We start from the raw sequence: 27,982 nt of genomic DNA, 5'->3' as shown, positions 1-27,982 counted from the left end.
TGTTGCATATGGGTCCCTTCATGTGCTCGATATTTCCTACTGTCTTGCAATTCTCTAGTAAGCAAGAGATCACCACCAAGTCACCCCAGCTGTCACTCCAAGATGCTAATAAGCTGATGTAATTTCCAGGCAGCTCCATTAGTGGAATCATTCAAACCTCAGGTGTTTAAAGTGGTGTCAGTACTCCTTAATTCAAAGAGATTCAATCAGCAGTAATGGCTCTTTTTATTCTAAATAATGCCTTAAAATAGCTGCATTTTGCTTAACCTTGCATCACTAGCTCCTTTTCTTGACATCGGCGCTCTTCTTGATGTTCACAACTCTTTATTATTTATTTTACAGCTACTAATCTCTAGAGATGTATCTTATCATTCACTAGATAGATGGTGAGATATTTGGTTTTCTTGAAGGTAATTCCAGTATTATGGAGCCTTAGCCAAGGAGAAGTGATTTCCCACTGTTACTGCATGTCACAGAATCACAGAATTGGAAGGGACCTTTGGGTGACAGAGCACTGGAACAGGCTGCCCAGGGGGGTTGTGGAGTCTCCTTCTCTGGAGACATTCAAAACCCGCCTGGACATGTTCCTGTGCGACCTCATCTAGGTGTTCCTGCTCCAGCAGGGGGATTGGACTAGATGATCTTTTGAGGTCCCTTCCAATCACAAACATACTGTGATACTGTGATCATCTAGTCCAACCCGCCTGCTAAAGCAGGTTCACCCAGAGCAGATCACACAGGATCACGTCCAGGTGGGTTTTGAATGTCTTCAGAGAAGAAGACTCCACAACCTCTCTGGGCAGCCTGTTCCGGTGCTCTGGCACCCTCAAAGTAAAGAAGTTTCTCCTCACATTTAGATGGAACCTCCTATGTTTCAGTCTGTGCTCATTGCAGATCTCTTCCAGATCTGCTGTTCTTTGGGCAGGAGATTGTCCTCCTCATGTATATCTTTTTTACTCACAGAACCCCCTGGTTATAATACTGTACTCAAACTGAAATCCTTATCCTGGTAAAAAAAGTGTGTCCTGTCCTCCTGAGGGGAAGAGGTACCTTTCCACTACAAGACAATCTCCTTTTTCCAGTTGTTTTCTGGCTCTGACTCTATCTGAGTGATAGAAAAATAGACTGGAAACCTGCCTAGATGTTGTGGTGAGTGGGTGAAATCTATCAGGAAACCTGATCTATCTGAAAAAAACCCTGCATGAGTGACCTCCATTTCTTTGAAACAGATCTTAGTATTTCAAAGCTGCACACAGAAGTTCCAATAACAAGTCTGGACCTGCGACATTGAGGCATGTGCATTTGGAGCAACCAGCAGGTGCAAGTCTAGACTCTTTGTGTCCCCCACTACCTTTTCTGCCTTTCACTGCACATTATCATGTGTAGGGTAGTATAGGTGGCAGAAGGAAATATGTCACTGTATTTCAAGAGTTGTCATGCCTCTTGCATATTAGCACAAACTCACATTCAGAGGTGGTTTGGACAAAGATGCCAATGACTGAATTGTAGCAGCTTGATCATGGGAACCTGGTCTGTTCTTCCACCTTATCTGTGAGGGCACTTACCCCTGGTAGAAGGGTAGAATGGAGAGTTGATGGGCAGGAGGATGCAACATATTGCTTCTAGGTCTCAAAATGCCTCTCTATCAGAACCCTAAGCTTCTCCTTTTAAAAATAAAACCTCCTACGCACTTACAGGCCTGCATTAAAACAGCCACTTAGATTAATTTGGCTGGCTGTACACAGAACTTATGCTAGTATTCACTGTCAGGTCAAATTTCTCCCTAATATGAACTGACACTTAGCCTTTTCCAATTACATTGCCCTGCTGAGGAACATTTCTGTCTGTCAGTGGAAGTCTCTTAGGCCATCTGGAACACTGTTTGATTAACACTGGGTAAACACCGGTTCGTTTATTCTCACACATATACTTCAGCTCGCATGTGAAAAGCTAATAAATATCATCACAGTCATGGCATTAAGTTTAAGTTTGAGATACGCATATGCTTGGAAGTTCAGTCTAGGGATACCAATTTGTTCATATAACTCTGTAGTTGTGCCTGCACCCATATTCAGAATCAAAGCTTGCAATTGCCAGTCCACTCCTACCTCAATTACTGTTTTTCAAAATCCTTGATGACTGTGCATTTTGCAGGAATTACACACCAGAGAATCATATTGCCCTCTCTCCAGCATGTATGCAAACGATTGACAGATGAGCCAACAAGCCCCGTTTTCCCTGATCACTCTCTGTCCTACTCCATTTCCCAAAATGAACATCTACTGAATCCAGAAACATGAGGTCAAGGATATTTGTCTTGAGTTCTGGGAGTTTTTCAGTCACTTTTTTATACATCATAAATGTCCTTGCTGTCAAGGACAATGTGTGTCTGGGGAAGATTTTGCAACTCATTGTTTACAAATCCCCTTTTTACAAACCCTACACATTTTCCTTTAGTGAGCTCACAGCTTCATATCGACTCTCTTTTGGTCAAAAGCATAAAACTTATAATAACCATCTAAATTTATCCCCTGCCAAAGCAGCATGAGAGCCTTATCTACAAGCACAAGCACTATTAGCTGAGAATCTGCAAATTCATTCTGTTTCTTTGTGTCTTCTACCTGCAGTTAGAATGCTCCTATGAGTGCTTCTTGCTTCTACAGTATTTCCCAAACTGCTAAATCCTTGAATGAAAGGTTAAATTTCACTTTGTAATGCCAACCTGCTTTATTTTCCCAGAACTGCTGCATTCTGCTGTCTGTAGGCTTTATCTAGCGTTGTTAAGCGATTCAGACCAAGATTTTAGACTCTTAACACTTCTGCTCAGCTTATAATCAAATACCTTGAACTCGGCTGACCTACTGCCAGATAAAGCCAGAAATATCGGGAAGCTGTCTTACTGTGGTTGTCACGTCACAGCTTTTCAGTGACATTCACATGCCCTATTTCAGTGTTCACACATGTAGAGAGGAACTGGGTAGTGGTAGAGCAGTGAGAAGTGAAGAGCAGGCACTTTGTGGTCTCAGTACTATTAAGCAGCAACTTGTAGAAGCAGCGTGCTGCAAAAAGGTTGGGAGATTGAGAACCGGCTTTCTGGGTAATGTGTTCTGTGCTCAAGCATCGATGTAGCCGTGTTCTCCTGGGACTGTTTTACAATAATCTTTTGGTTAAACTCTGCTAATATAATCCAGTGACTTCTTTTGACTTCCTTCTCATTTACCTTGATGAAATAGAAAAAACTTTCTCCTTTTGTCTGGGTGAGAATTGAGTTATTATGGTTTACTACTTTTACTTCATTTAAAAGTCAGCCTTGACAGGTGTGACTGTCTTGCCACATTGCAAGGAAGTCAACTGCAAAAGACATAGAATGACTAGCTATCTTGTAAAAAAGGAATTAAACCTCCCTGATACCCTGTTACAAAAGAAAATCTGACTGTGAAACCTGTGCATGAATTTTTAAAGAGCTGGTTATATAAGGAGTTTTAGTCTCAACTCACATTGTCATCTCACTTTTATCTAATGCTTAAGAAAAGACACTGCCCTGAATACATAAACCCATCTGTGCAAGACTGTTGAATTATGTACAGAAGGGAGGGGATGAATAAATAATGTAGCAGATTTTAAAGATGGAATCTTAAAAAAAAAAAAGGTTAATATTTTCCCATCATTGTAAAGCATTCAAGCTGTTGGGCTGTTGTGCAAAGCTTCAGTTAATTTACTGTACCTTGCCCTCCTGGATGGTGACAACATCGGGCAAACCTCCAAGTACCCGTGCACGATCTGGAAATAAATAAGCATGATTTTCTTTAGTGTCTTAAAGCCAACTATGTCCCAGTTTCTGTTTCCCTTCTAGATCTTTCCTTTTATTTATGTACAACTTGTCTCTGATATCTGCAGTAGCAGAGAACTATTCAGCATTCTTAGCACACCATGTGGACGTTAAAAAAATGCTGAATTCACAGCAAAAATGTGTTAATAGCTGGTGTCAGTCACTTACAGAGAAGGATTAAAGTACACGTGCTGTGTCCTGCAGATTTTGCCATCAATTCAGTGTTACTTCTGAGTGCACAAAAAAATTCTTTTTTTTTATTTGGTGCTCTAGATTTTTAGTATCATAAACCAAAACCGTTGTGTTTACAAAAGGAAGTGAATGATAGCTAATAAAGTGTGGAGGTTATGTTATAATCTAAATCAAAGTCTCGAGTGGCATCACTGTGATCCCACCACTTTGTACATATCTGGGTGTAACTGAGATCAATATCTGGTCTAGTTTTAAGCTCAGAGTCCCATAGGAATCTGACACAAATACAAATATGCTGATCACACGCAGGCTTTGGCGCACTTCTTCTGGTATATGGATTTTGTTTGTTATAAGTCTTGGTCAATCCTGGCAGAGGAAGGAAATGACTATGCAGAATGTTCCTCTCTAATATGTTCTATAAAATATGTGCTCTGGAGTGCAGAGATAATAACTTTATGAGACCAGGAACAGGACTGTGTTCTATCAGTTAACACACCAGCCCCTTATGAATGGTTCAGGGTTAGAAACGAAATGCCCAGGGCAGGGCTATTTGTGATCTTTTTGTGCTGTCTCAGGTGGGACTCATAGGGATCACTGTACATTTCCAAACCCTGCACTACTTGAAGTCTGTGTCCAGGAGGAGTTGGCTCAGATCTCTCTAGACATTTTTCTCCAATAACTTTCCAAATGCCAGTTCTGCCCCCATTTTTATACAGGTCTGAATGTCATCTGTGGTGGGAGAACTTTGATGTGCTACATTTTTCTGTGCATTTTTCTTTAAATAGGAAGGATATCTGGTTTAGTAATTCAAGCTGAATTCTAATCACTTATTCCTCAACTATTTATTACATGCTTTTGTTTTAGCTGCTGTGTTGGAATTGACACATGGGCAAAAGTATCAGGAGATTCAGGGATCTGCCTTTAAGCAATGCAAAAGCTAATGTCACTTTCTTACCCATCTCTGTGTGTAATGCAGGAGCCATTTGGCATTTTAGATAGTTCAAAACTAGCCAAGCGATTTCCTCCATCTTTGGAAACAAAGTGACTTTTGTGCAAAGAACATGCATGAGAGATGTCAGCAATAAAGATAATTTTTAGAGAAGGCTAACTGGTAGTGAGAACAGGAGCTTAGACTGCAAAAATCAATATAACCCATAACTATAGTGTGATTAGCTGCAGTGTGCAGCACAGTTAAATCACTAAAAAGTCACTCTCCTTGCCTCCCCTTGGTGTAAGGACAAATTCATGTTATGATGAGCACGTGCACATACACTTTTATACATGCCCTCTCTCTCCCAACACACAAGCTTCCTGGGGAGGAAGAAAACCTTCATGAACAGTTTATTGCAATCATTGTCAAAGAAGGCCTACTTACTTTTCTCTGCAATCGCAGCTTGCCTGGAATTGAAGGAAACAAAAAAGAAAGTAAAATTTCAGTTAAGGTTTACTTGGAGTGATTTAAAAATAGCTTGTCTTTGTAATGAACTTCAATCTGTTAAGGAAAATCTCTCTCATCATTTGGCAACACTGCTTTTCCTTTGATACCTAACTGTTATATAAGAGTTACACCAAAGAAATCACATGCAAAACTCCTACAAACTTCTGTAGGACTAGGATTTGTTTTGTAGGATGTAGTTAGCTGCAGCACAAAACAAACAAAAACTGTTATTATTTTATGGCTGGCATTACTGTATTCAGATGACATAATACTTACTTTAATCTCTGGAACTCAGCAAAGGCTTCATCAAATGCTTTGTAAAGAGAAAAGTTGGTTTTAGAGGTAGGCTCAGAGATGAATCATCAGAAGTTTAAATTTAAAATGTAGAAATAAATTAAAAATGTAGACACCATTAAAGAAGTATTAATGGATGGATGCATGTATATTGTATAAACCCTGAAATGCTGAATGGTTCAGCTAACGAAGGCCATCTTGTATATGGCAGCTATTTTATATAGAGATGAACACATAAACACACTGTTTTTTCTTCTGAAAGTCAGGCTTTAAGAGACAGTAGGAGAGCAATAGGCTGAAATAATTTCACAAAAAAAGAGGAAGAAACCCACAATGCACCAGCTAAGTGGTAGCTTACAGCAGTGGTCTCCCAAACGTTTTTGATCATACACCCCTATCTAAAGTTTTTTTGAGCACGCACCCCCAATATATGTGTATTTATTTATAAATTATGTAGATGTACTACTGAAGTTCTCATATTTCCTTCCTGCACCCCAGCAAATCATCTTGCATGCACCCCACTTTAGACACCACTGGCTTATGGAATGCAAGAGATCTGTTTTTTTCCAAGTACTTTTTATGTCTGCTCTGAAGCATCACACAGATGCCCATGAACAAAGCAGACAGCAAACTGTTGTCTTCTTCGTAAATTCAGGCCAAGCTACTACTATGTGGGAGGTCAGCCTCTGCTTTGTCAGGGAAGAAGAAATATCTTTTCTCAGAAAGTAGAGAGAGAGTACAGAAGGAGCAACATGGAGATGATTATGTTATTGTCATTAGAGAGCTTGCAGACCCAAAGTGAAGTTTTAGGGATGGGAATGGCTGGGGATGGAAACTTGGCAGTTTGGGTGGAGTTAATCTGGTCCCTAGGATCTGAGAGATCTGGCAGAGTAAAAGCTTTCAACAGTCAATCTGAATAATTTTTGCTGTTCCCCTATCAGTCCTTCATCATGCTGATGAAAGGAACCAGCCTTGACATCTCTGAAGAATAAGGAGCCCTATTAGATCCATCAAAGAAATACAGTAGGCAAGTCAGAGAACAAAGGTGTCCTTCACTTCCTTCTCCAAATATTACTTGGAAGGGAGAGATACAGAAGGCACTCAGTGCGACAACTTGTATTTAAAACTGCCAGTCAATGCCAGCAACAAAAGGAGTTTTGTAAGAGAGCTTGGAAAGGATCTGAGGTCTCAGTAGCCAAACTGCAAGTGGGTATTTGGAATAGGAAAAAGCTGTTTGCAATTTATGACTCGAGAGCACAGTCCGGGGAAAACAAATTGCCTTGTCCCCACAAACACTGCCTGGCTGCTGGGGACATACAGAGACCCTACAACCCAAAGGGTAACAGGTATTGGCAAGATCCTGCTGTAGACGCTCATGCCCAATCACAGTGTAATGCCCGTGTACAGCTGAGGTTAGCAGCGGGAATGGCCTACCTTGTCCAGAAAGATCCACTGTCTTTTTGTGTGTCGTTTTACCATCAAAGAGCTCCATTGTGTATCTGCCTTTGTCCTGTTGAGTCGGCTCATTGATCTGTAACCAGATCTGCTCCCCGGTGACACCAGTCTTCACTCGGTCTGTAAACTTAATCTGAGTATCACTGAAAAATACAAAACGATGTTACCCTTTCATTTTACTGGAGCATTAAAGGGATTTGCTCATGATGAGTCACTGGGTACATCTGCAGTTACTAGATGATTTCCAAAGTGCTATGGTATGCCACCATATTTTAAGACTTTTGAAGTCAAATTCATGATAAAGCTGTGGACCTACAGGGCAGAACTGACATGATAGTCTTTTCCTGTTCAAGGTCTAGCTCTCCTCAAGCTCACAGCAAGGTTATGCATATTAGTCTGTGGCCTGAGGCACACAAGAGTTGTACAAATTTAAAACCCAGACCTCTGAAGAGCAAACCTTGCATCCTCAGATGTTAATGTTTTCCTCTTAGCGTAAGTTTATTTCTGCTTGAGCAAAACAAAAATATATAGGGCTGTACCTAAAAAACCCCTCACTTTTTTCACAAATTATGTTTGGTGGCTGGAGTGTTTTCTGACACTCTGTTGTGTTTTGGCATTTACAATTAAGCATTCTTTGATGCAAGTATATCCTCTCCCACAAAACAAACAAACAAACAGACAAACAGACAAACCACAATTTCTCATCTTCCTAGCTGAGCAGTTAATTGCCCTGGATAAGGCAAAAGATATCAGCTACTCATTTTCTTTATCTTTAAACTGATAACTTCGAATATACTAGAGGGTCAAAGAACATTTTAAATAGATTAATTGGATGTCCTTCGAGATTAAATTAGTTTCTAAAAATTAAATAGAGAAAAGAGAGATAGAAAGAGAGAAAGGAGATAATTAAGACAGAAAAAGTGAGCAAATTAGGAGAGAGAGAAATCCAGAATATTTCATATTCACTTTCAGTTCTGAAATGCTTAGGACTCCTGACAGTACCAGGTCAAAATGGGTGCCAAGAAACAGGAAAACCTCAAACTGCTGTCATTTCTCTGACAGCATTGCTGGTTAGCGTCAGTCTCAATAATTACAGCCAGACTGCTGCAGCACAGCCTGAGTATTCTGTGCCTCCTTTACATGACTTTTATTGAGAAATCAGTAATTCAGGTTCCATGCTAAAGACTAATTACTACCATGTCCACAGGAAGTGAAGCAGCAAGAGTAGTAATAACAGATTTGAAGTGATTCAAATGTATTGTTACTATTAAATTAAATCTAAGTTGTTTACTTCTCTGGGTTTTCCAGTGCATGCTGTTTGCGCTGCATGAGAATTCGAAGCTGCCTGGTGGATCTGGGTATGCATCTCCCATTAATTTTATGGGGAGCTGGGCACTCAAAATCTTTTCAAAAATCGCAGTACTTCTGTCTGTCTTGCTTAGGTTCATAGTGCACACAGGAAGGACTGTATTTTACTGCCCCAGGCACATGCTGAAACTTCATTTACCTTCTATATGTGAGCCCATGCGTTAAGAGGAGGTGCCCACTTGTCCCAATTCCTGTGAACTGTGGCTTCTAGACAAGCAGACCTCCAGGCTAGGTATCTCTGAACCCATGGTACTGGCCTCTTTTAAATCTTGTCAGTCTCAGGTTATATTTGCATCACTCCTTAAAACTGATTCAGGGAAAGATGCAGCTCCCATCCAGGAGGTGGGAAGTGTTCTGAAGCAGCACAGCCCTGACAGCATCCCATGGCATAGGACTTTCTGTCCCACGAGGGAAACAACAGGATGGCCCTGCACCACCACCACCTCACTCTCGTACTGGTTTCATATGGGTGGAATTCACCGAAACTGAGAGAAGGACTCATGAGAGATGAGAAGAAACCTGGATCTCTTCTCATATACACAGATGCATTCTGAGTCTATAAAAACAAAATTGCACTGACTTTTGCAAAGCTTTTGCATACTTACTTGTGCACCCAGCCTACTCTCAGATCTTCCACATAGTAAGTAACATAGGAGTACAGTCTGATACCCTCAGCTGTGCTCTGGATTTTCAGATCTGTTGCAGATAAAGCTGAAAGAAGAGCACACAGCATAATGTAGCCATGCAGCCGTTCACTGTGTGTCACAATGAGTCATTCATTTGGAAAGAGAATTAAGTGCTTACCAATCCTTCTGCATACTTCATTCATCAGATCTGCAAAAGCTGTGGAAACAAAATCCAGAGACTAAGACTCTGTGTCTGCAGCTCAAGCACAGGCAATAATAGTCCAAGTACTGGCTCTGAAATATTCTCTCCAGTAGGTTTGAAAAAGAAATCAGACCTACCTTATAAAGTATGCTAGAAATCTAAGTAATGCAGAAATATAGCCTGTTATTCCACAATGTCCAGACTTTATTTAACATCAGCCTTGATGAATACTGCCGCAGCTGAACAAAACTACATAGATAGATAGATAGATAGATTTTTTTTTTTTTTTGTAAATTACGTTATTGAGTTGGAATGCTAGTCCATCTATATACACTCTAGTAGATATGTTTTTCTCTACTGGCTTGGAAATGTAAGTGAAATTTTAAAAATATAATAGTCACAATGAGTGGAAAGTCCCATAAATAAATGAATAGCAAAACACAATAAAAATGTGAAGTCTTTTAAAATTACCTAATTCTCTAATTTCTTTCTACATTTGTAGAATTACACTACTGATGGTCCCCTGAGGAAACCTGTTACCATTTTGCATAGCGTTAGTCATTGTATTCTCCCAGAATTATACAGAGTCCAAATCCAGTAGGCTGCATTCAAATATTACTTGAACTGAAAAAATCTCAGCTTTTCTAACGAGATTATCTTATACACAGGAGGAACAATGCCACAGGAAGGTGACACACGCAGTTCCCAGCATTACTCTGAACCTTCTTGCAGGCAAGCAGCCAGGCTGTCAGCTGGTGTGGCTGCCAGCGTGCAGAAGGTGCCTCTGACCTGTGTCCTTGAGTGTTAGCTCACTGGTGTCCTTTCCTCTGTCGTCCTTCAGTATGACTTCATACGTGCCAGCATCTTTCTTAGAAAACTGCAACATTGTAACAGTAAAGTCAGCTTTCAGAAGAGTTACTGTAGAAAAATCTAGATTTTACTCCTGAACCCAGCTGATGCCCCATCCCCATCCCTAGGGAGGTGTCTGATGGCCTGATGTCCAGGGTTGGTGCTGCCCCACTGCCCCCCAGGTGCCCTGCTCCTTGCTGGGGTGGTGGGATGGGCCTGGGCTGGGGAGTCCTGGCCTCCAGCTGTGCGGGAGCCCTCAGCCCCAGGGGACCCTGACAGTTCATCCCTTCCTCATCCAAAGAACTGAGAGCAAAGAGGTGAAGTGGTGAAGCCAGGTCACAGCCCAAGCCTGCAGGAAGGCTGCGTAGGAACCAGACCTCTGGTGACTCCGAGAGGGTTGTCCTCTGAAACCCTGAGTGAAAAGCACTTTCCAAATGCCATTCACAACACAAATGTGGTCTCGTTCTGTTGTTAAACTGACATGCAAAGGAAGTGACAAGCTTATTATCTCTTCTGTCATCATTTCCTGAAAATCTGAATGAGCAGTTATAGATAGACATTTGCTTATCTAAAACACAGATGCCTTGCGAGTTTTTTCCATTTTTAAAACCCACATCCTTTTTTTTTTATTGTTTTGCTGAAATATCAGATTAGATTGTATCTTTCATCTGAATTCATAACACTAACTTTAGCTGAGGTCTAAGAAGGACAGTCACTCACGTCTGATATCAGCAGAGTACACACGCCATCTTTAAAATCATGTTCTTCATCTACCATTATCTCTCTGTCGTCTTTGTACCATACAATGTGTGTTTCCTTCTTAATATTAGCCACCTAAAATGGATGAAAACAGAAACATCGTAATTATTCTCTTGATTTGAGCGGAGGAGCTCAGTGTCGCATGGGTTAGCCTGTTCAAGTATCTCATAAAGGAAGAGCATATTTTACATCTTGGTTGCACTGAGTTGTGGAAGGCCTCCATTTAAAAATGGGAGATGCAAGAGGGCAAACAGCAGGGATGAAAAGAGAGAGAAAAGAATTGCCAACATCTTCAAAGATCCCAGGGAACCAGTGGGTCATGTCCAGGGGATTTCTACACACATAAACTGGCCAAAAATGAGCAAGCCCCAGGATTCACAAAGCCTTGTCATTCCTATTCAGGTGTCTTTTCCTGGGTGGGTGGGTGGCTTACAGGCCTGAAGGAAAAAGTTGAAGGTGTTTTCCAAGGTGTTTTGTTGCAGGCAATGAGCAGTCACCCCAGCATGATTAGCCTCCAGAGGTTGTGCCACTATCCAATATGAACTATATACAGACAGGCAAAGGGCATGTCTTTAGTCCCTTCCCACCCTCCCTGTCTCAGTAGTGGTAGCTCAAAGTGGTTTGAACATTGTACTCAAAGTTTTCCTTGCCTCTTACCTTGCATTTCAACATCACATTACATTCATCAGTAACTTCCCATCCTAGCTGATCCACAAAATGAGGACCTGTTTAAAATTACAGATACATTTTTAAAGGTCACATCAATGGTATTCATGATACAAGACCAAAGACAAATATATTTTTCTTAACAAGAATATTGTCATATTTTAATGGGTTTCTATTTTTCCTATTTCTCCTTCAGAAGGTAGGCAATTATATAACAGAACAAAAAACCATCTCTTTCAAACCAATATATGTAAATATAAACAAACTCTGAACAGACTAACACATATGAGATTCTTAGAAATATCTGTATTGTCACCTTGTTTCCTGTGCCACTCTTTTCTCTGGAATTCTGCTTCATCCTGCAGCTTCTTGAATACTAGGAATTGAAATCGACAAGAAATATTAGGGTTAAACATCATGTGCCATTTGTAACAGCAATGAACGTCACTGTAACAGGTCCAACTCTGTCCCTTGGAGGTCAATGAGAACCCTGCCACAGGGTCAGGTTTTCACTGAACATTTCAAAGTGTCAGAAGCTGATTACAGTTAACCCAACGTTACTAGATGCTTGTAGTCATCAGGAGTTTAATGTGTCATGTCTGGTGAAGTGTAATCCCCAATCATACAGCTACTTTCCACTTTTGGTAGGAAGGCAAACGAGCAGCAGCAGTGTCAGCAAGCTGCTTGTGCTCTGAGAGGTGCAGCTACTTCTTCCCACCTGAGTGGGCTTTTTGCATGCAAAATTTTTATTCCATCCATAGAAAAGTAAATCCTTACAGTCTGCAATATTTTACATTTCTATAACAATTCCCCTTCCTCTCACCACTTCGAAAAATACCAGTTCACACACATGTGCTGTCCTGTATGAGGCAGGCAAGCACTATGACATGAAAAACCACTGGAACAGCTATTGGTAATGAAAACAGTGCAAAGTGAAGGTGACAACTAAAGTAGCCTCAACATAATTTTTCCAGCCTACCATGCAGTATAGATTAGCTTACCATCACCAATGAGGACAAGGCTGGATTGATTGGTTGCTTTTCCATCCTGCAGCTGGAAAGTGTAAGTGCCTTCATCCTTGTCCTCGAGCTTATCCATAATCATTTCAATAAGGCCAGTGTTACGGTCCACCTTCATTTTATATTTCTTCAGGAATGGAAAGTAAAGCAACAGTTAATGGATGTCAGCGTCAGAAAATATTTGTCAAATATTATATAGTATCTTTAGCTGAAATTTTTTTCTCTCTATTCAGATTCTGACTATCTTTAGCTCCAGCTTTAAATGTAAAATGAAATAAGAAATCACTTAAAGGTGAAGCCTATTTACTGATGCCATACAAACATGTGATATTCCTGTTGTATGGTGACTACTGTGTTCTTCTTTATTAGAAAGGTTTAGATTTGTATCTCTTCATAATAACTATTTGAGGATGATTATATTTTTATAAAGTTTTGTGTAGAAAGCTCCATCTCTGCCTTATACCTGATATTAATGTTGCAACAAAAGCATGCCATGTCATGTCTTGGGAGTAATGAGTTCTGCTGCTGGAAACAACCACTTGGGATTTTTTTCTTGGTGTAATAAAGAGAAGTGAGAACTGAGCACAAGGGTATGGGGGTGCCATAGATGGAGGAGATAGGATGAATCTGGGATACTGCAGTGACTTCTTGAAGACCACAATAGTTGCTTACCTGCTCCCTTATTGCAGGGACTCCTATGGTCCCCACTAGTTAACACGTGGTACTCGCAAAGCTGGTGGGAAGTCATTTGATTCCACTTTATAAGCTGCACCCAGCAGAATTCAGCTGCAGCTCAGCACTATGGACCAAATCTTTCTAATGATCCTTTCAATGACAAGTCATTTCTCATGAAAATGCATTAGTGTGGAACAATAGTTGGAAGTATGTTGGAGACAGAGACACTAATACACATTGATACTCATAAAAATGGACACACATATAAGCACTGAAAAGGCTTACCTCTCCATTGAAAATCTCTTTATCATTAAATACAAAGTTGGCCTTTGCATTGCCAGACAGTTTTTCAGCTTGCAACCAGAATCTCACTTCACCTTTTTCCAAAATTTCTACTGCCAATTCAGAGGCAAGTGGAACAGCTACAAAGAAGAAAGAAAAGAATGGAGCATATAATTTGCCTGTACCCCAACAACTGTTTTCTTCTATAATCAGAAAGCTGCTTCTTTCTTTCTTTCTGACTTGTATACTGTATACAATATAACTAGATTAGGATAGCTCTTTGTATAGACAGAATGCCTCTCTACTGACATATATACAGGATGACAGACAAGAATTAGTCTTTCAATCCTTCAATCACTAGGTCTGTCCAGACTGGAAGTGTTCAGGATTTGAGTCAGGCCAATGCCCCTCCATCTTAATAAAAGACTAAATCTATTTCAAAGGTAAACTGCAAGTATCTCTGCAACGTGGTGTGAGTCTATATAATGCAGATCCACGTTTAATGAGTCACTTAGCAATGCTGCTGTAAGTCAGTGAATTGACACAGCGGCAAAAAAACACCAAAAAACCCAAAGCATGAAGCCAGATCATAATGTCAGCTGCTGAGCTACAGGCTGGGAGATGTTTGTTAGCAGTCTGATCCTCTGCTGGGTGGAACCTCCATCTCCCAGAATTCATGAGGTGTCACAACACACCTTCACTCTCTCCAGTACATTTTGTTTACCTATGGACTAATAATGGAAATCCCTTGCATATAGAATAATTCCTTCTGTTAGCAGGAAAAAAAAAAACAAAGTGAAGTGTACTGCAGATAATTTTAGTTTGTTCATTTGGGTTCTTTTCTTTTTTCCTTTTCTTTTTAGTAAAACTCCTCAGCTTGCTTTCAAATTACCTTTTTGTTAAAATATCTTAATCAGCAACATCAAACATGAGCACTTAGCCTCTGCTATTGGGGCATACTTCTTGTTTTATTGGCTTCCATCATTTTTAGCTGTCTTAGCAGATGCAAACATTTTCAGCAAAATCATACTCTAGGGAGTATGTATGCTGTGTATGAACTCTACCCTAATCTCCACTTTCACAGCAGTGTAAAGTCTGCATTGCAAAGTTGTCACATGGAACAGCTGAGGACAGTGTACAAGCACATTGCAAAATGCTTGATGATGTAGTCTAGTGATAGTGTAACTATAGACGCCTCCTCCCAGACAAATCCCAGAACAGGGTTGTGTTTTTTATCTTCCAACTGAAAATTATTCTATTCTATTCTATTCTATTCTATTCTATTCTATTCTATTCTATTCTATTCTATTCTATTCTATTCTATTCTATTCTATTCTATTCTACTCTACTCTACTCTACCCTACCCTACCCTACCCTACCCTACCCTACCCTACCCTACCCTACCCTATCCTATCCTATCCTATCCTATCCTATCCTATCCTATCCTATCCTATCCTATCCTACTTTGTATGTGCAAAGGCTCAGCTACAGCAGAAGAGGACTGGGACTGAGGTAGTGTCTAATTCCTCTCATCTTTCTATTTGCACCTAAATGACTGAGGTGCCTTCTGGAGCAGAGCTGCCATCCTACCCCACTGCCAAACAAAAGAGGGTGAGGACTGCCCACATGTTCCTTGCCCACACTCACCCCTTCCCCACACCTATGCCCTCGCACACCTACATGTATGATTTTGGTGCCTGAGTGGCACAGAACCTGTCTCTCGTTAAAATAAGCCTTCTGGGAGGTGAGGCAACAGTCACGGGGAAAAAGATATGTGTGTGTGTGTATATATATATATATATGTATATATATATATATATATATGTTTATGTATAAAATTATGAAAAAGACACAGGCTTAACCAGAGAGCAGAGGGATTGTGTTACCGTGAGGGAGCAGGGCAAAAATCAACCCCTTAGGACGGTGCCCTAGCAGTGCACATGGTCCCCATGAAACTTCTTCACCCAGTGCATCACCTTGCTCGTAAGAAACAAAAGGAATCTCAGATCTTGCATAATTTCTCCAAATAAAGGGACTGGAAAGCTACAGGAGCCAGTGGAAACAAGAGGGAGAGGGTGTAGACATAGACATCAGGCTGTGCTGCTTTTGTCTCACTGTCAGCTCTATGGCAATTTTAAAGCCCCATTTAATTTGCATGTGATTAACTCTGAATATCTTAGTCTAATGTGGAAGAGGGGGAAGTATCTCAGAAGCTGTTAAATAAATGGCTGAAAGGATGCAAAAGGATTGATTTTGTGAAAATGCTGTTCACTCCCCAGCCCAAAGGAAACAGATGAATCTGTGTTACAGTCCTCCACAAGCAAACAATTTTTATATTATAAAATATTTCCCTAAGCACTGACAACTACTTTAGGTATTTTCCAGCCATCATGCTTACAAGGTTTTACATCCTATTTGCATAGCATCACAAATTACAGGAAGCACTTGACAAGGAGACCTCAGGTAGTTGCTACATTGAAGAGTTGGAACAATTTGTTTTTACACAGCCCAAATACATTATTGCACCCATACATAGCTGTGTTCTGTAAGGCTGCATTATTCAAGCAACTAATTTTCCCATGGAGCTACTGGCTGCAGATGTTTCTGAGCAGAAGTTACAATTAAATGCCATTCAGAAGTACAAATGAAGCAACATGCAAAAGCTTGTGATGAATCAGAAATGCCTAGCAACTAGAACAGAATAGCTATTTTTTAAAGAGAATTTGACTAATCCTCAAACAGATTATCCGTAGATATGACTAAAGTTTCATGTTGAGCTATAGGAGCTCATTATTATTTTTCCAGCTTCACAGATATAGCCAGGTGTATACTAACCCCTATTTGCTCTTTTTTCTTTTGGTGTCCAGAGGTCCTAGTAAGACATTTTCTTCATTGAGAATGCATTCTGCAGTGACCTCCTGGACACTCATGCACAGCTAGAAGTGTACAGCTACCTAACATGATGCAAAAGACAAGACACGGTCTGTGTCCTGAGGAGCTTATTTTGTGACATTAGTTATGAACACAGAGGGTGGAAGAGCACTCAGAAGAGAAGGGTTGGAGCAAGGAAAGATGTCTGATAACAGTAAGGTTTTGTGATGACTAACTTTCAGCATGAAGATACAATTAGGAGGAAACAACCGGGAGGAGCAGGAGTAAACAAGGAGATGCATGAGCTGTCAATAAGCTGCCAAAAGGTGATACAATATGCTGAGTAGAGCTTATGTGGGAAAATCACAGAAGGAAATGACAAACAGAGATGATGTGGCAAAAAGACAGGCTGTTTCTGTGGTCAAGCTTTGACTGTGCTGAGAGACGCATTGTGGGCTGAGTGGGTAGAGGTGCCAGCAGTGTGTGCACAAAGCTGAACATGTTACAACATAGGCAAGAGTTTTAGTGCCTGAAATAAAGAAGAAAATGTAGTGGGAGAAGATGAGACAAGGTTTAGGTCTAATCTTGTTCTGTGCAATAGGATTCATTATACAGTCCATTTTTTTTTTTTTTTTCAGTTATTGAAGTTACATTCCAATGAAAATAACTAAGTTGTGCTACTACCAGGATATCACAAAATTATGGGAGGTCTGTGGAGTTGACAAAAATACCACCCCAAGCAGAAGGCAGGATGTTCTTATTGTCAAGTGTTATAGGAAAGAGGGAGGAAATGAATTTCAGCAGGAAAATTCTGTATATGTAGATAATTACAACCGAATTTACTATGGTTTACTGCTTTGTTAACCTTAAATCTAACTTATGCTGATTTCAGTTGGAGTAAAGTTAGACAATTTTTCAAATAGAAGTTTTCAAACTTGGTTAGGTATGCTGAAAAAGTATAAAAGGCTGTTCTGCAGAAGAAACAAAGCCAATGGGATATTATTTTCCAACTGTTATTGAGATCTGCCTAGACCAGTAGCCTGCAATAGATCAGGAAGAACATCAGTAATACACAAATGTACTGCAAGAAAGCGGGGGGGGGGGGGGGCGGGGGGGGGGGAAGGAACCTTAGATTTTCAATTCAAAACCAGTTTAACTTGAAATTACTAAAGTGACTTCCCTACTTGATGGTGGCAGGAGCTTTGTGATATGCCACTGCATGCGAAACTCCCCTACAGACGTTTGATTCACTTACTTGGGAATTTGCGTTCGTGGCTCAGAGCAAGTAGGCGTTTCATTTCTGCAAAAGACATAAAAGAAGTAATATAAGGTGTGTATGCCTTATGGATCTGAGAGACACAGTAGCAGGGAAAAATAGATGTGAAAGCAAAACAGGCATGCTTAATGGACATTATGTCTACCTTCCTCATCAATTGTGTGGCTTGATGAAACTCCATCAGTGTCTGTAACAACACAAGAGTAAATTCCCAAATCATCTTCTCCAAGATCCTTAAAGATTGCTTTTGACCTTTAGGGAAAAAAAAAAACAACACAGCATTTTGATAAAAAGGTGAGATCAGTCTGAAGCAAGCCCCTTTATTAGCTTTTGCTCTGACTGAAAAAGCAAATGAGGGGCTCTGGCCCATATAAATCAGGGTGGATCCTACCATGTGTGGTACAAATCGAGATGGCACAACTCTCAAGCAGTGCCCACAGCACTGAAAATAGCTAGTTTCACCTAGCTCATGTTGTCAAATCTTTGATGAGCATGAAAGGATACTGTAAGTACAGGGTGGTTCAACTTTCACATGTAATACCAAGAGCCACAACTTCTTTCTGTGTGGTTTCTATAACTAGAAGGGCACATAGGTACTTCATAGGCTGATCCTGTGCATTTGCTATTTCTTCCCCTTTGTTAAAAGCCTGAAGAAACAGAGTAGGCTTGTAGAGCATTATAGAAGCTACCAAATCAGGCCTTGGTGACACTGTCAGAAGAGAGTCCTGCTTCCTCCAGTGTCTCTGAAGGCTGTGACAGTGTTACACGGTAAAAGCACTTTGCAAGTAGCCAGATAATTTTATCCTTTGGAGATTTAAAATAATAACAGTAGGAATAATAATAATTTGCCTTGATTGACAGGCTACGAGACAAGAGAGCACAAATATTCTCTCCCTATGCCCAAACATAACTCGATTGCCTAAACAGGAGGCCTGACTCATTCTGCGTGAGCTGCCTTTTCCAAATGGTCTGCATACGGACTTGCTGGAGAACAACATACTCATAAAGTAGCCTTCCAGTAACAGAAGAAGGTGTAGCTTTTACCGAGGTCATACATTGAAAAGGATGGATTTCTGTGACCATCCTAGATCTCCAAAACATGTGAGCATTGGTGCCCCCAAGGGTTCTTACTTTCCGCCTTTGGTATCGATGTTCAGACGAGAGTCATCCTCAATTGGTTCATAATTCTTGGACCAAACAAACTTAGAGTTTGGAGACATCTGATCACATTCAAAGTTCAAGGAAATTACTCCATTGTCGTCTACATCAACCACCACTTCCTTGGTTCCTGAAAGACCAGAACAAGGTGATTCCACTTTCTCAGAGAAGCCAGCAAAAAAAATTTATATAGATATCGCTTATAGGGCAGATTAAGCACATCCTTGCCATTTTACTGGTCAGCACATAAATTGCTGCAAACATTGGCATCCTCAGTCTTTCATTCACAAGAACAGTTCTTATTCTAATCCATAAAAATAAGGAACAGATTAAAGGGCATCATAAATCAACTGATTTATTTGTGCAAGTCTAAGCACACATGAGAGTTATGATACCCTGAAAAAACCCGAAGGGGAAAAAAAAAGTAAGCCTCTAAATCCACTAAATGTTTGAAATATTAAATAGCAACATTTTCCATGGCAAGGAATAGTCAGAACCTTCATTATGCAGCATGAATTTCTTATTCCCTAATTAGATAAGAGCTCTAAAGGGAATACTGTGTGCAAGTGTGAGTGTTTGAAAAGGTGCAGGAGGCTGAAGAGGAAACAGCTGAGTTGCCCCATCAGGACTCGTGCAACGGAGGCACATTTTCAGTGACTCTGGCTTCACTCCGGGAGGTTGGTTTAATTGCTGTACTTGGCATCCGTCCCTTCCGCCGTCTGCAGCATTAACCCCAGACCCACAAAGGGAATGAATATTTGCAATTAGCTGCTTAAGTCTCCCACCCTGTTTTGCCAGTACCTACAGTCCTTGAGCTGGATAAGGTGACCCAGTTTGTCCTTTAAAAGGCCCTGGGGGTGAATCCCAGGTTAGAAACCTGAAGGCACCTCTATCCTACCCTCTCGTACCGCAGTGAAGCTGAGGGAATTTTGTCTGCGATTCAGGAGGCTCGTCAAGCTCGTCATCTGTAGCATTAACTTTCATTTCAACAAGTTGTCTGAGGATGTCAGGGAGAGCTTGTGCACTGAGAGGTGCTGGAGAACATCCAGCCTCTTTTTCTGAACAGCTCTGAGCTGGATCTCACATCTGAATAGGGCACTCATGTTATATTACTGAGCTTAAGACAATTCCAGGCTGCCCGGAATGCTAATGACACACTTTGTCCACAAAGTATTGTACCTTAAAGACAAGAGCCTTTTTCCTGACATGGAGATTAAATGCTTTATTTTCAGCATAATTCTTAATAAGCCTCATACAAGGAGATTTCTGTGTTTCATCGTCCTAATACTATACATATCCTCTCCAGCACTGAGAGTAGCTCCTGTAATGACCATTTGTGTACACCCAGCTTGCTTAGTCTTTATAATTTGCCATAACCATTTAATGAAAGATAAGATTAATATTCCCATTTTGGTACTGTTATTTACCAGCCCTCGCAGTAACAAAGCACATTAAGTACGAATATATGATAAATTAAGTCTAAGGCCTACAAATATTTTACTGGGCAGCAGCATATTTGCAAATTTTGAATAATTTAATTTATTACACGTAAATTCATCACCTGACATCTCATTAGTGTTTAGCATCCTATAGATCATTAACACATGATTCTTTTGATGACAGCTTATGTGCAGAGAATTACAGCCAGAAAGTCCACTAAAAAGGCAGAACCTTTTATATTTGTTTTAAAGTATTGTCATTAAGATAACACTGCATAGCATTTATTTCCAGAAGTGACAATGGTGTTTATTTCTAATATTTATATAAGTAAAAAAGAACAAAAAAATCTTCTAAAATTACTGACTAGAGGTCTCCACCTGTCCTATAAAGTGGAACCAAAGATGCTGCCGTTATAGTAGCAGTCTTAATTTCTCAATTTCTCTCCTCTATATCACTTGGTGGTTTCTACATATCATCCAGAGCCTCTCTTAAAGTCATCATAAGAAATAAAATATTTAGATGTCATATCAAGTCTCCATTTATCTGAGCATTTTGTTATGTTGAAAGGAAAGCTATAACATGAAGATAAAGCAGACAGCTTCAAAACACTGGAGTTAATGGCATCATCTTGAACACAACTAGTCAGAAAAGTTGAGTAGGACAGGATTTCCTTCATTTCTGAGGTTCAAACCCTTCGCAAGTGACTGATGTAGGATCAGAATCTAATTTTGGTTTGCAGCAAGATGCTGAAGGACTAAGGGGAGCAATGGGGAAAAGCTGCAGTCTGCTCTTGGATTTCCCCTGCTTCCTGTGGGAGCCCCACACACTGAAGTGCCTTTGTCTAAAGACAAAGTTACAGCTCAAAAGCAGCCTGGTTTGGTATTTGTTTATGTGGATGAGTTTTTAATTTAATTTTAAAAGATAACTGTAAAAAACATATGTGGTTTTCAAATAAGAGAAGGTGGGTGTAACGTATCTCATCATTATATTTACAAATAACCCAATAAAGAAAATTGGTGCCTCTTGTATTAAAACAAATATTTTCATTCAGGGTGTTATTTACTTACATTCTTTGGTTAGAAAGCTCAGTTGTTGTCTGGCAATTTTACACATTTGCCAAAAGCAACATTCCAGCAGGAATTGTTTAGAGGGACCTGACAATATTTTGTCTCCATCCAAGATGTTATAATAAAGGCAGTGTTCATGGGTCAAGAGCAAAAGATTTGCAGTAATTTAAAAAAATGGCATGATTGTTCTTGAGACTTGTGTGGTTTGAGTGAGAAAGGTGGAAGCCTGCCCAAAAGACTGCTGTCTGAAATATTTTTTTTAATAAGCATTTTGTCCTTTCTTAATACTTTTAAGAAGCTTAGTTTGGTGGATGCCATATCTGCAGATCTCAGCTGAAAATATGGGTCAGCCAGATTTGTACAAGTAAATAATTTTCAGCTGAGATTTCACTGGGCCAAACCCTGACTTTCCTGTGATGCCTCAGACATTACACCTCTGAACGTGAGCCTTGCTTGCAAAAGCACCACGATCCTGAGGGCCACCTCTAATGGTGAGGTCTGTAAACCAAACGTTCTGCTCAAGTTCATATTGCCAGGTGCGGCATGCATCTCATTTGAGTGAACAGTGAAAACGCTGTATGATTATTTTTTTGGGGTCATGATGATCATCTTCGCAAGAGTTCACATTCTTTTTTTTTTTTTTGGAAATGTAATGAGAATTAATCCTTTGTTTAGTATGCTTAAAGATTATTATAATAACAATTTTTTATCAAAAGTATGACAGATAGCTATTAACTCTCAAAGAAAATGGATAAGTAAAGCCAAAAGTTTAGTACTAATACTGGTTTGATTCTCTTTTTAGAAGTGTTTGCTGTATAAAGTTGCTTTCAATAATAATTTTTTAAGTTTTGCCTTGATCCACTTGCAAGTGATGAAAATAGCCCCAGTGCTTCAGTGGCTTGTAGATCTGAAATTATGGCTTCTGCATTTTTGAAGGATCCTGTCGCAAGCCCTCCTTACTCACACACATATTCTTTTTTGTCCTCATATCCCAATCTTACACCCTTTCAACTTACACCCTTACACCCTTTCAACTTACACCCTTACACCCTTTCAACTTACCGTCTACTCCTTCCAGTCCCTTCCTCCCATCCCAGCCTCGCTAGCAGTCACCCCAGTCTCCCCACTCTGAGTTTTTTTGGTTCTTTTGTGCCCCCAGCTTCAGACCTCCTTTTTCAGACTTTCTAGACTCAAAGCCTCACTGAGAGCTAACTCAAGGCTTCTTAGGATTTTTACCATCCTGGATGTAAGGACCAGGTATTTATAGGAGCTGAGCCAGTGCTGCTGCACTAATGGGAGAAGTAAAAATGGACCTGGGAGTCAGAAACAGGGAAAAGCTCCTGGGATAACGCTCCTGAAGCAGCCGGGATGGGAATGCAAAATGATTCTCACTGGTGGCATCTGCTCAACACCTCACAGTCGATACCATCTCAAACAAACCCTGACTATTTCTCCAGGCACAAGCAGGTATCAGCCTGACTGTGTGGGGTCAGGCAGGGTAGGCAGCTGCCTGCACAGGTAATCACTGCCTGTGCCCGTGCCCCTGCACTGCTAATTGTGCTCCCTGCCAGCCTGCCCTGCCTGCCCGCTGCCTGCTGTCATTCCTGCTCTTTTAGGGCTCTTAGAAACCTTTCCCAGGGGTGATCAGAAATGAGGGTTTGTGGGCAGAGGAAGGGAACTTGGCAGATTAAAAGAAGGTGTGTGGTGAATCCAGGCGGGGTTGAACCCCTGTACCTTGTGACATCATACTAACTTTATACTAGATTTTGTCAAAATATCCAGGAGGGTTTTTTTCCACCTTGCAGGACCATTTTTCCACCTTGTAGGACCCTCTGCTTCTAAAATAGTCTTTAGATGAGTAAACTACAAGCCCACGCTTGCATTTCCTGTTAGGGACCTGGTGACAAAAAGGAGTTGATTCTGATCATAGTCACCTATGTTACCTGTATAGCTAAACTAAATGTAGGGCTTCCTGAAGTTTCAGATGTGGATATTCTGCCTCTGCCCTAGTTCCTATGTTTCTTGCTGGCATTATAGACACACTGGAATCAGCCTTCAAGGAATGATCCCACTAAGCAATTGCACTTGAATTCCTACTGAAGGTGGTCTCCAAACTGAGCTCATTACATTTTTAAAGACAAGAGAAAATAGTGTTTTCTTTCTCCCTTTCTGCAGGCATAACATAAGTTAAAGAAAGGAGAGAGATAAAATGTGAACAACTCACTGACCTTAAAATACACTAGACAAGAAAGTAAGAGATGACCCTCAAATAATTTCCTACCTAGTAAAAAAGCTTGACCTGAGAGGGGTCAGACTGTTGACATGCAGCCTGTAAATACATCGCACAAACAGGAACCTATTTAAATATGACAAAGAAGAGGAAGTATTTCTAACAAACCTGGTCGTGTTTCAGCTCTGACAGGATCTGTGACATTTGATGGTTTCCCAACACCAGCCTGGTTTGTTGCCCGCACACGAAACACATAGCTCACACCTTCATTTAGGCCACCTATCTGGAAGAAGCAGATACACATGCATGCATGATGTGTTACAAAACACTGATTTTAATTTCACACTTCTTACAATTCCAGTCTGCATGCCTGACAATTATATTTCCTTTATTTTTGTTTTTCTCCATTTTCTGTTGACAAATATTTCTTCCTCGTGTTTGGTTTTGGCTTTGGCTTTTTTTTCAATTCCAGGGTGACACGACTGATCTGTTTGGCAGGGTCCTTCCTTGTATGCATAGCTAACATTTAGACATCATCATTTCTGTCAGTGGTTTCTTTGCAAAAGGAGCATTGTTATTGGAACAGAGTGTTTTTAACTCACGTACATTGACCTCTGAAACAGCATAGTCTTTTACTGCAGGTAAATTCTGGCTTTTCCAAATTAAATTATCAGGGTAATAAGTGCCAGCCACAACTAGTTTGGAACAGGAGGGCATTTAATTTTAGAGATTTAATTGTAGTGACTTGAGGAATTATACTGACATTAGAACACCTACAAAGACTCCTTTAAAACATAAATGAAAGGATCACACTTAAAAGTGAGTTGTCTTTCAAATATTCTGAAAAGCATACACATAGCAAACCTACTTAAGACATATTTCTAGAATGAAGATACACTTGATCCTTTATTTGGAAGTTATTCCACAAAATGTTGTAGCATAATAGTGCAAAAAGTTTGGGTTTAACTTGCCATGAAATGTGAGGGAAGGGTACTTTGTATTAGACTCACCTGCCACATCATCACAACATCTATTTTTGTGCTGTCAGTTTTTATGTAGTGATACCTATCTTGCACTTTGAGCTAGAAAATGCTAGGGTTGCCTCCTGCGTTGTAAGAGTCATATTTGTTTTTAGCAATGTTTTCTTTTTATTTTTATGCTTGTCATACCAGTCTTCTGAGTTACTGTCTGTTTGACTATACAGGCATTACACGTGTATATCCTCAGCACAATATAAACTACTGTGTATGTCATTAAATGGGACCATGATTACCACAGGATGATGCTATCAAAGGCTAACTTCCTCAAGGTTATACTGTTATACCAGTGTTAGAATCTTAAACTATTTACCTTCAAGTATTTCTTTTGAAGTGGCTTCTCATTGACACTTCTCCAGCATTCCTCCTTTGCTTCAGTTTCCTTCATATCAACATAATAACCAGCTATGGGACTACGACCAGTATAAACTGGTTCCTTCCACAGTAAAACCAAAGAGTCCTTCCTAACTTCTATGCATGTGACATCATGGGGTGGCCCTGTAAGGTAAAAGTTAGAGTTGTGGTATAAAAATAAATCCCAAAAGGGCTAATGCATTAGATTTCAAAAAACAAAAGCAGACACCATGTTGTACACCCAAAGCCGACATAACACTTGCGCTCTGTATCATATCTAGACCAAATATAAATACAACCTATGCCTCTTAAAGACTAGCCCAAAAAACAATCCAATTTGTTGAGATTTGCTATCTTGATCAAATGTTCATGAACAAACCAAAATCACAAATAATTTCTAAACTCAGGGAAGAAAGTTAATTATTAAGCTAATGTGCTGCTTCAAGGACTGATCTAAAGTCCACTGAAGTCGATGGAAGTTGTTTTCACTCATTTCAGTGAGCGCCAAAAGGCCAGCGATCTGGCCTTGAAGCGACACATTTAGATAAGGGTTATGGGACCTCATTCTTCTCTGTCTTGTACCTTAGACAGGTATTTATGTCTACCATTTAAACTAGGAAGCAAAGTGGCAGACACAGTACAGAAACCAAGCAGGAAAGATAAAGAAAATACAAGCTGCTTGTAAAACGCTACTGATTAGATGAGGAGTGTTTAATGCATCAGTGTAAATGTACTAAATCACAGTGATGGACATTCAAGCCTAAGTTTGAACTCTATAAACTGAAGTCATTAAGAACTTAGATAATTGATCACAGAGCATCCTCAGGCTATGAGTAAACTCCACCTCCCACTCAGGATCCTACCAGGAACAGCAATGGTCCATTCTTCACATTTGAAGGGTTGGCTGGGTAGGGAGGGTGTCCCAACCCCAGCCAGATTAGCAGCAGCCACCTGGAACTGGTACACCATGTTTTCCTTCAGGTTTTCAATCTGCAGAATCAATAACATGGTGCTTGTTAACTTTGGATTAATGTTTTAAGTGAAAGTCAAAACCACAATTATTCAACACATGAACATGCTTTTAAATGCCTGAAGAGATGAAAGCATTATTGACATCATACATAAGGTGATAATTGTCTTGGGTTTTCCTCTAATCCGTGGTGGAAAATACATGAACGGTCTTAACATGCTCGAATTGTAAACCCCTTTTCCTGTTGATACTTTGGTAGTCAGGGAGGAAGCAGGGTATTGCTCAACAATCATACTAATCTGTCTCGTGATACAGAGCAAGTTCACTTAAGGCAACAGTTGTTCTCACAGTGGGGTGAAACTCAGTCCTGGCATTGCTTTTCATTTGTAAAGCAGCTCAGCAAGGTTGTGGCTAGCACTATCTCTAAACTGGGTCAAGAACTGATCACGAAGCACAGCTGGCAGAGAGCTGCACCAGCAAGCACTGGGGTAGGTCCACCAAGCCCAGTAGGAATGCTATTTTTTGTGAGGGTCTGTCTTACAAAAATTCAGTCTATGTCTAGAATAGTGCATTCACAGATGACAGTTGGTGCCAGACTAATAGATAAGTGTACAAATAATTTTGCAGATAAGTTTAACAGAGGTAAATGACTTTATCATCATGGCTATAAAACCCTCTGAACAGCAATCTGTACACCGAATCATAATTCATCTCAATCTGCCTTTGAGATCTGTTTTGGAAATGTTGTCTGCACCCAGAGCAATAACAGAAGTTAACCCCCTACCCTGTATGCCCTCTCACTGATGGCCTTGATGTTGGCCTCCATCCAGTTCCCAGGAACTCCATTAACCACTTCACGATAGTTCACGTAGTAGCCAGTAATTTCAGTTCCACCAGTGGCTTTGGGTTGTTTCCATCCTAATACCATCGAGTCACGAACACTCTCAAGCACCGTGATGTCATAAGGTGGAGATGGAGCAGCTGTTTCAATGCAAATAATACATAAGCAGGAAGTAATATTTCAATAGTCAGACTGGCATTCAGTTACTGTATTCAGGTGGCTCCTGTCCTGCATTTCCTAATTAGGACAATATTTACACGGTCAAGGGAAGATTTTGGAGTTGGAATAGAAATGCAGGACAAAAGCTCCCATAAACCAAATGAAAAAGTCCAAACTTCATGAGTATTAGTTTTCAGGATCATTTGTTTTTCGAGAAGCAAGCTGATACATAGTGAAAGAATGTGTTGCAAATGCGGCTCTGATGCAAGTGATTAAGACTTGCTTTAAAACTGTGAAAAATAGGGAACTAAAACTAACATTACAGGAAAAGTAAAAAAATTGGAGATGCAATGATTTGTTTTCTTTTGCTGAAAGCAAAACCTTTTTCACACATACAATTTCTGTTACAGTTCCTTTTTTAAATAGGCTCACATTCTTCCCTTCTGAGAATGGACTGTATCTGTTCATTCTTTTTTTTTTCCCTCTTAAATTTATACACTGTGCAAATTTTATCATTGCACCCATCACATGATCTTACCTTAATAGAAGGAAGCGTGATCATAGGCACTGTAGACTGACCAGAAATGGAACATGTCTGTTACTGGAACTTACATTAAAAAATTTGCTGCATAGTCTCCTTTTAAAATGTATTTTTAACAATACAGAAATCATTAACTTAATCCCAACCTATTTTCTTATAAAGCCTTTTCTGTACCTAGTAGGGAAATGCTTGCCCACACCCAATATGTCACACACTGGTGAAAAGCCCTACTTGTGACCCTGAAGTCCTACTTTTGATGGAAATCCTACATCACACGCGTTTCTTTTTGTCTTTATTATTTTATATCAGTGTCAGCTAGCCCCAGGTGCCTCTGCTTTGTTTTCTGTTCAACCATTTGCACAAGCCTTTTGAGTCTTACTTGAG

At 40.1% G+C, this 27,982-nt stretch overlaps 1 protein-coding gene across 3 annotated transcripts in view; it reads right to left on the bottom strand.

Moving 5' to 3' along the window:
• Positions 1-27,982, bottom strand: part of MYOM1 (myomesin 1) — a 77,695-nt gene that overhangs the window by 6,496 nt on the left and 43,217 nt on the right. For all 3 annotated transcript variants that reach the window (XM_021284150.2, XM_013371807.3, XM_013371808.3), the window contains 19 exons: positions 26,842-27,038; positions 25,951-26,077; positions 25,047-25,231; positions 23,865-23,979; positions 18,933-19,089; positions 17,947-18,053; positions 17,781-17,825; positions 13,658-13,794; positions 12,680-12,824; positions 11,995-12,054; positions 11,670-11,737; positions 10,974-11,087; positions 10,194-10,281; positions 9,381-9,419; positions 9,182-9,287; positions 7,188-7,351; positions 5,736-5,772; positions 5,397-5,419; positions 3,725-3,780 (listed from right to left, as the gene is read on the bottom strand). In XM_021284150.2, coding sequence (XP_021139825.2) covers positions 3,725-3,780; positions 5,397-5,419; positions 5,736-5,772; positions 7,188-7,351; positions 9,182-9,287; positions 9,381-9,419; positions 10,194-10,281; positions 10,974-11,087; positions 11,670-11,737; positions 11,995-12,054; positions 12,680-12,824; positions 13,658-13,794; positions 17,781-17,825; positions 17,947-18,053; positions 18,933-19,089; positions 23,865-23,979; positions 25,047-25,231; positions 25,951-26,077; positions 26,842-27,038 — 1,970 coding nt within the window. The remainder of the gene's footprint in view (positions 1-3,724; positions 3,781-5,396; positions 5,420-5,735; positions 5,773-7,187; positions 7,352-9,181; positions 9,288-9,380; positions 9,420-10,193; positions 10,282-10,973; positions 11,088-11,669; positions 11,738-11,994; positions 12,055-12,679; positions 12,825-13,657; positions 13,795-17,780; positions 17,826-17,946; positions 18,054-18,932; positions 19,090-23,864; positions 23,980-25,046; positions 25,232-25,950; positions 26,078-26,841; positions 27,039-27,982) is intronic.

This window comes from Columba livia, chromosome 2, assembly GCF_036013475.1.
Source record: "Columba livia isolate bColLiv1 breed racing homer chromosome 2, bColLiv1.pat.W.v2, whole genome shotgun sequence".
In the NCBI taxonomy this organism is placed as follows: domain Eukaryota; kingdom Metazoa; phylum Chordata; class Aves; order Columbiformes; family Columbidae; genus Columba; species Columba livia.
The sequence above is the reverse complement of the archived record's forward strand: the minus strand, read 5'-3'. Positions and strand labels throughout refer to the sequence as shown.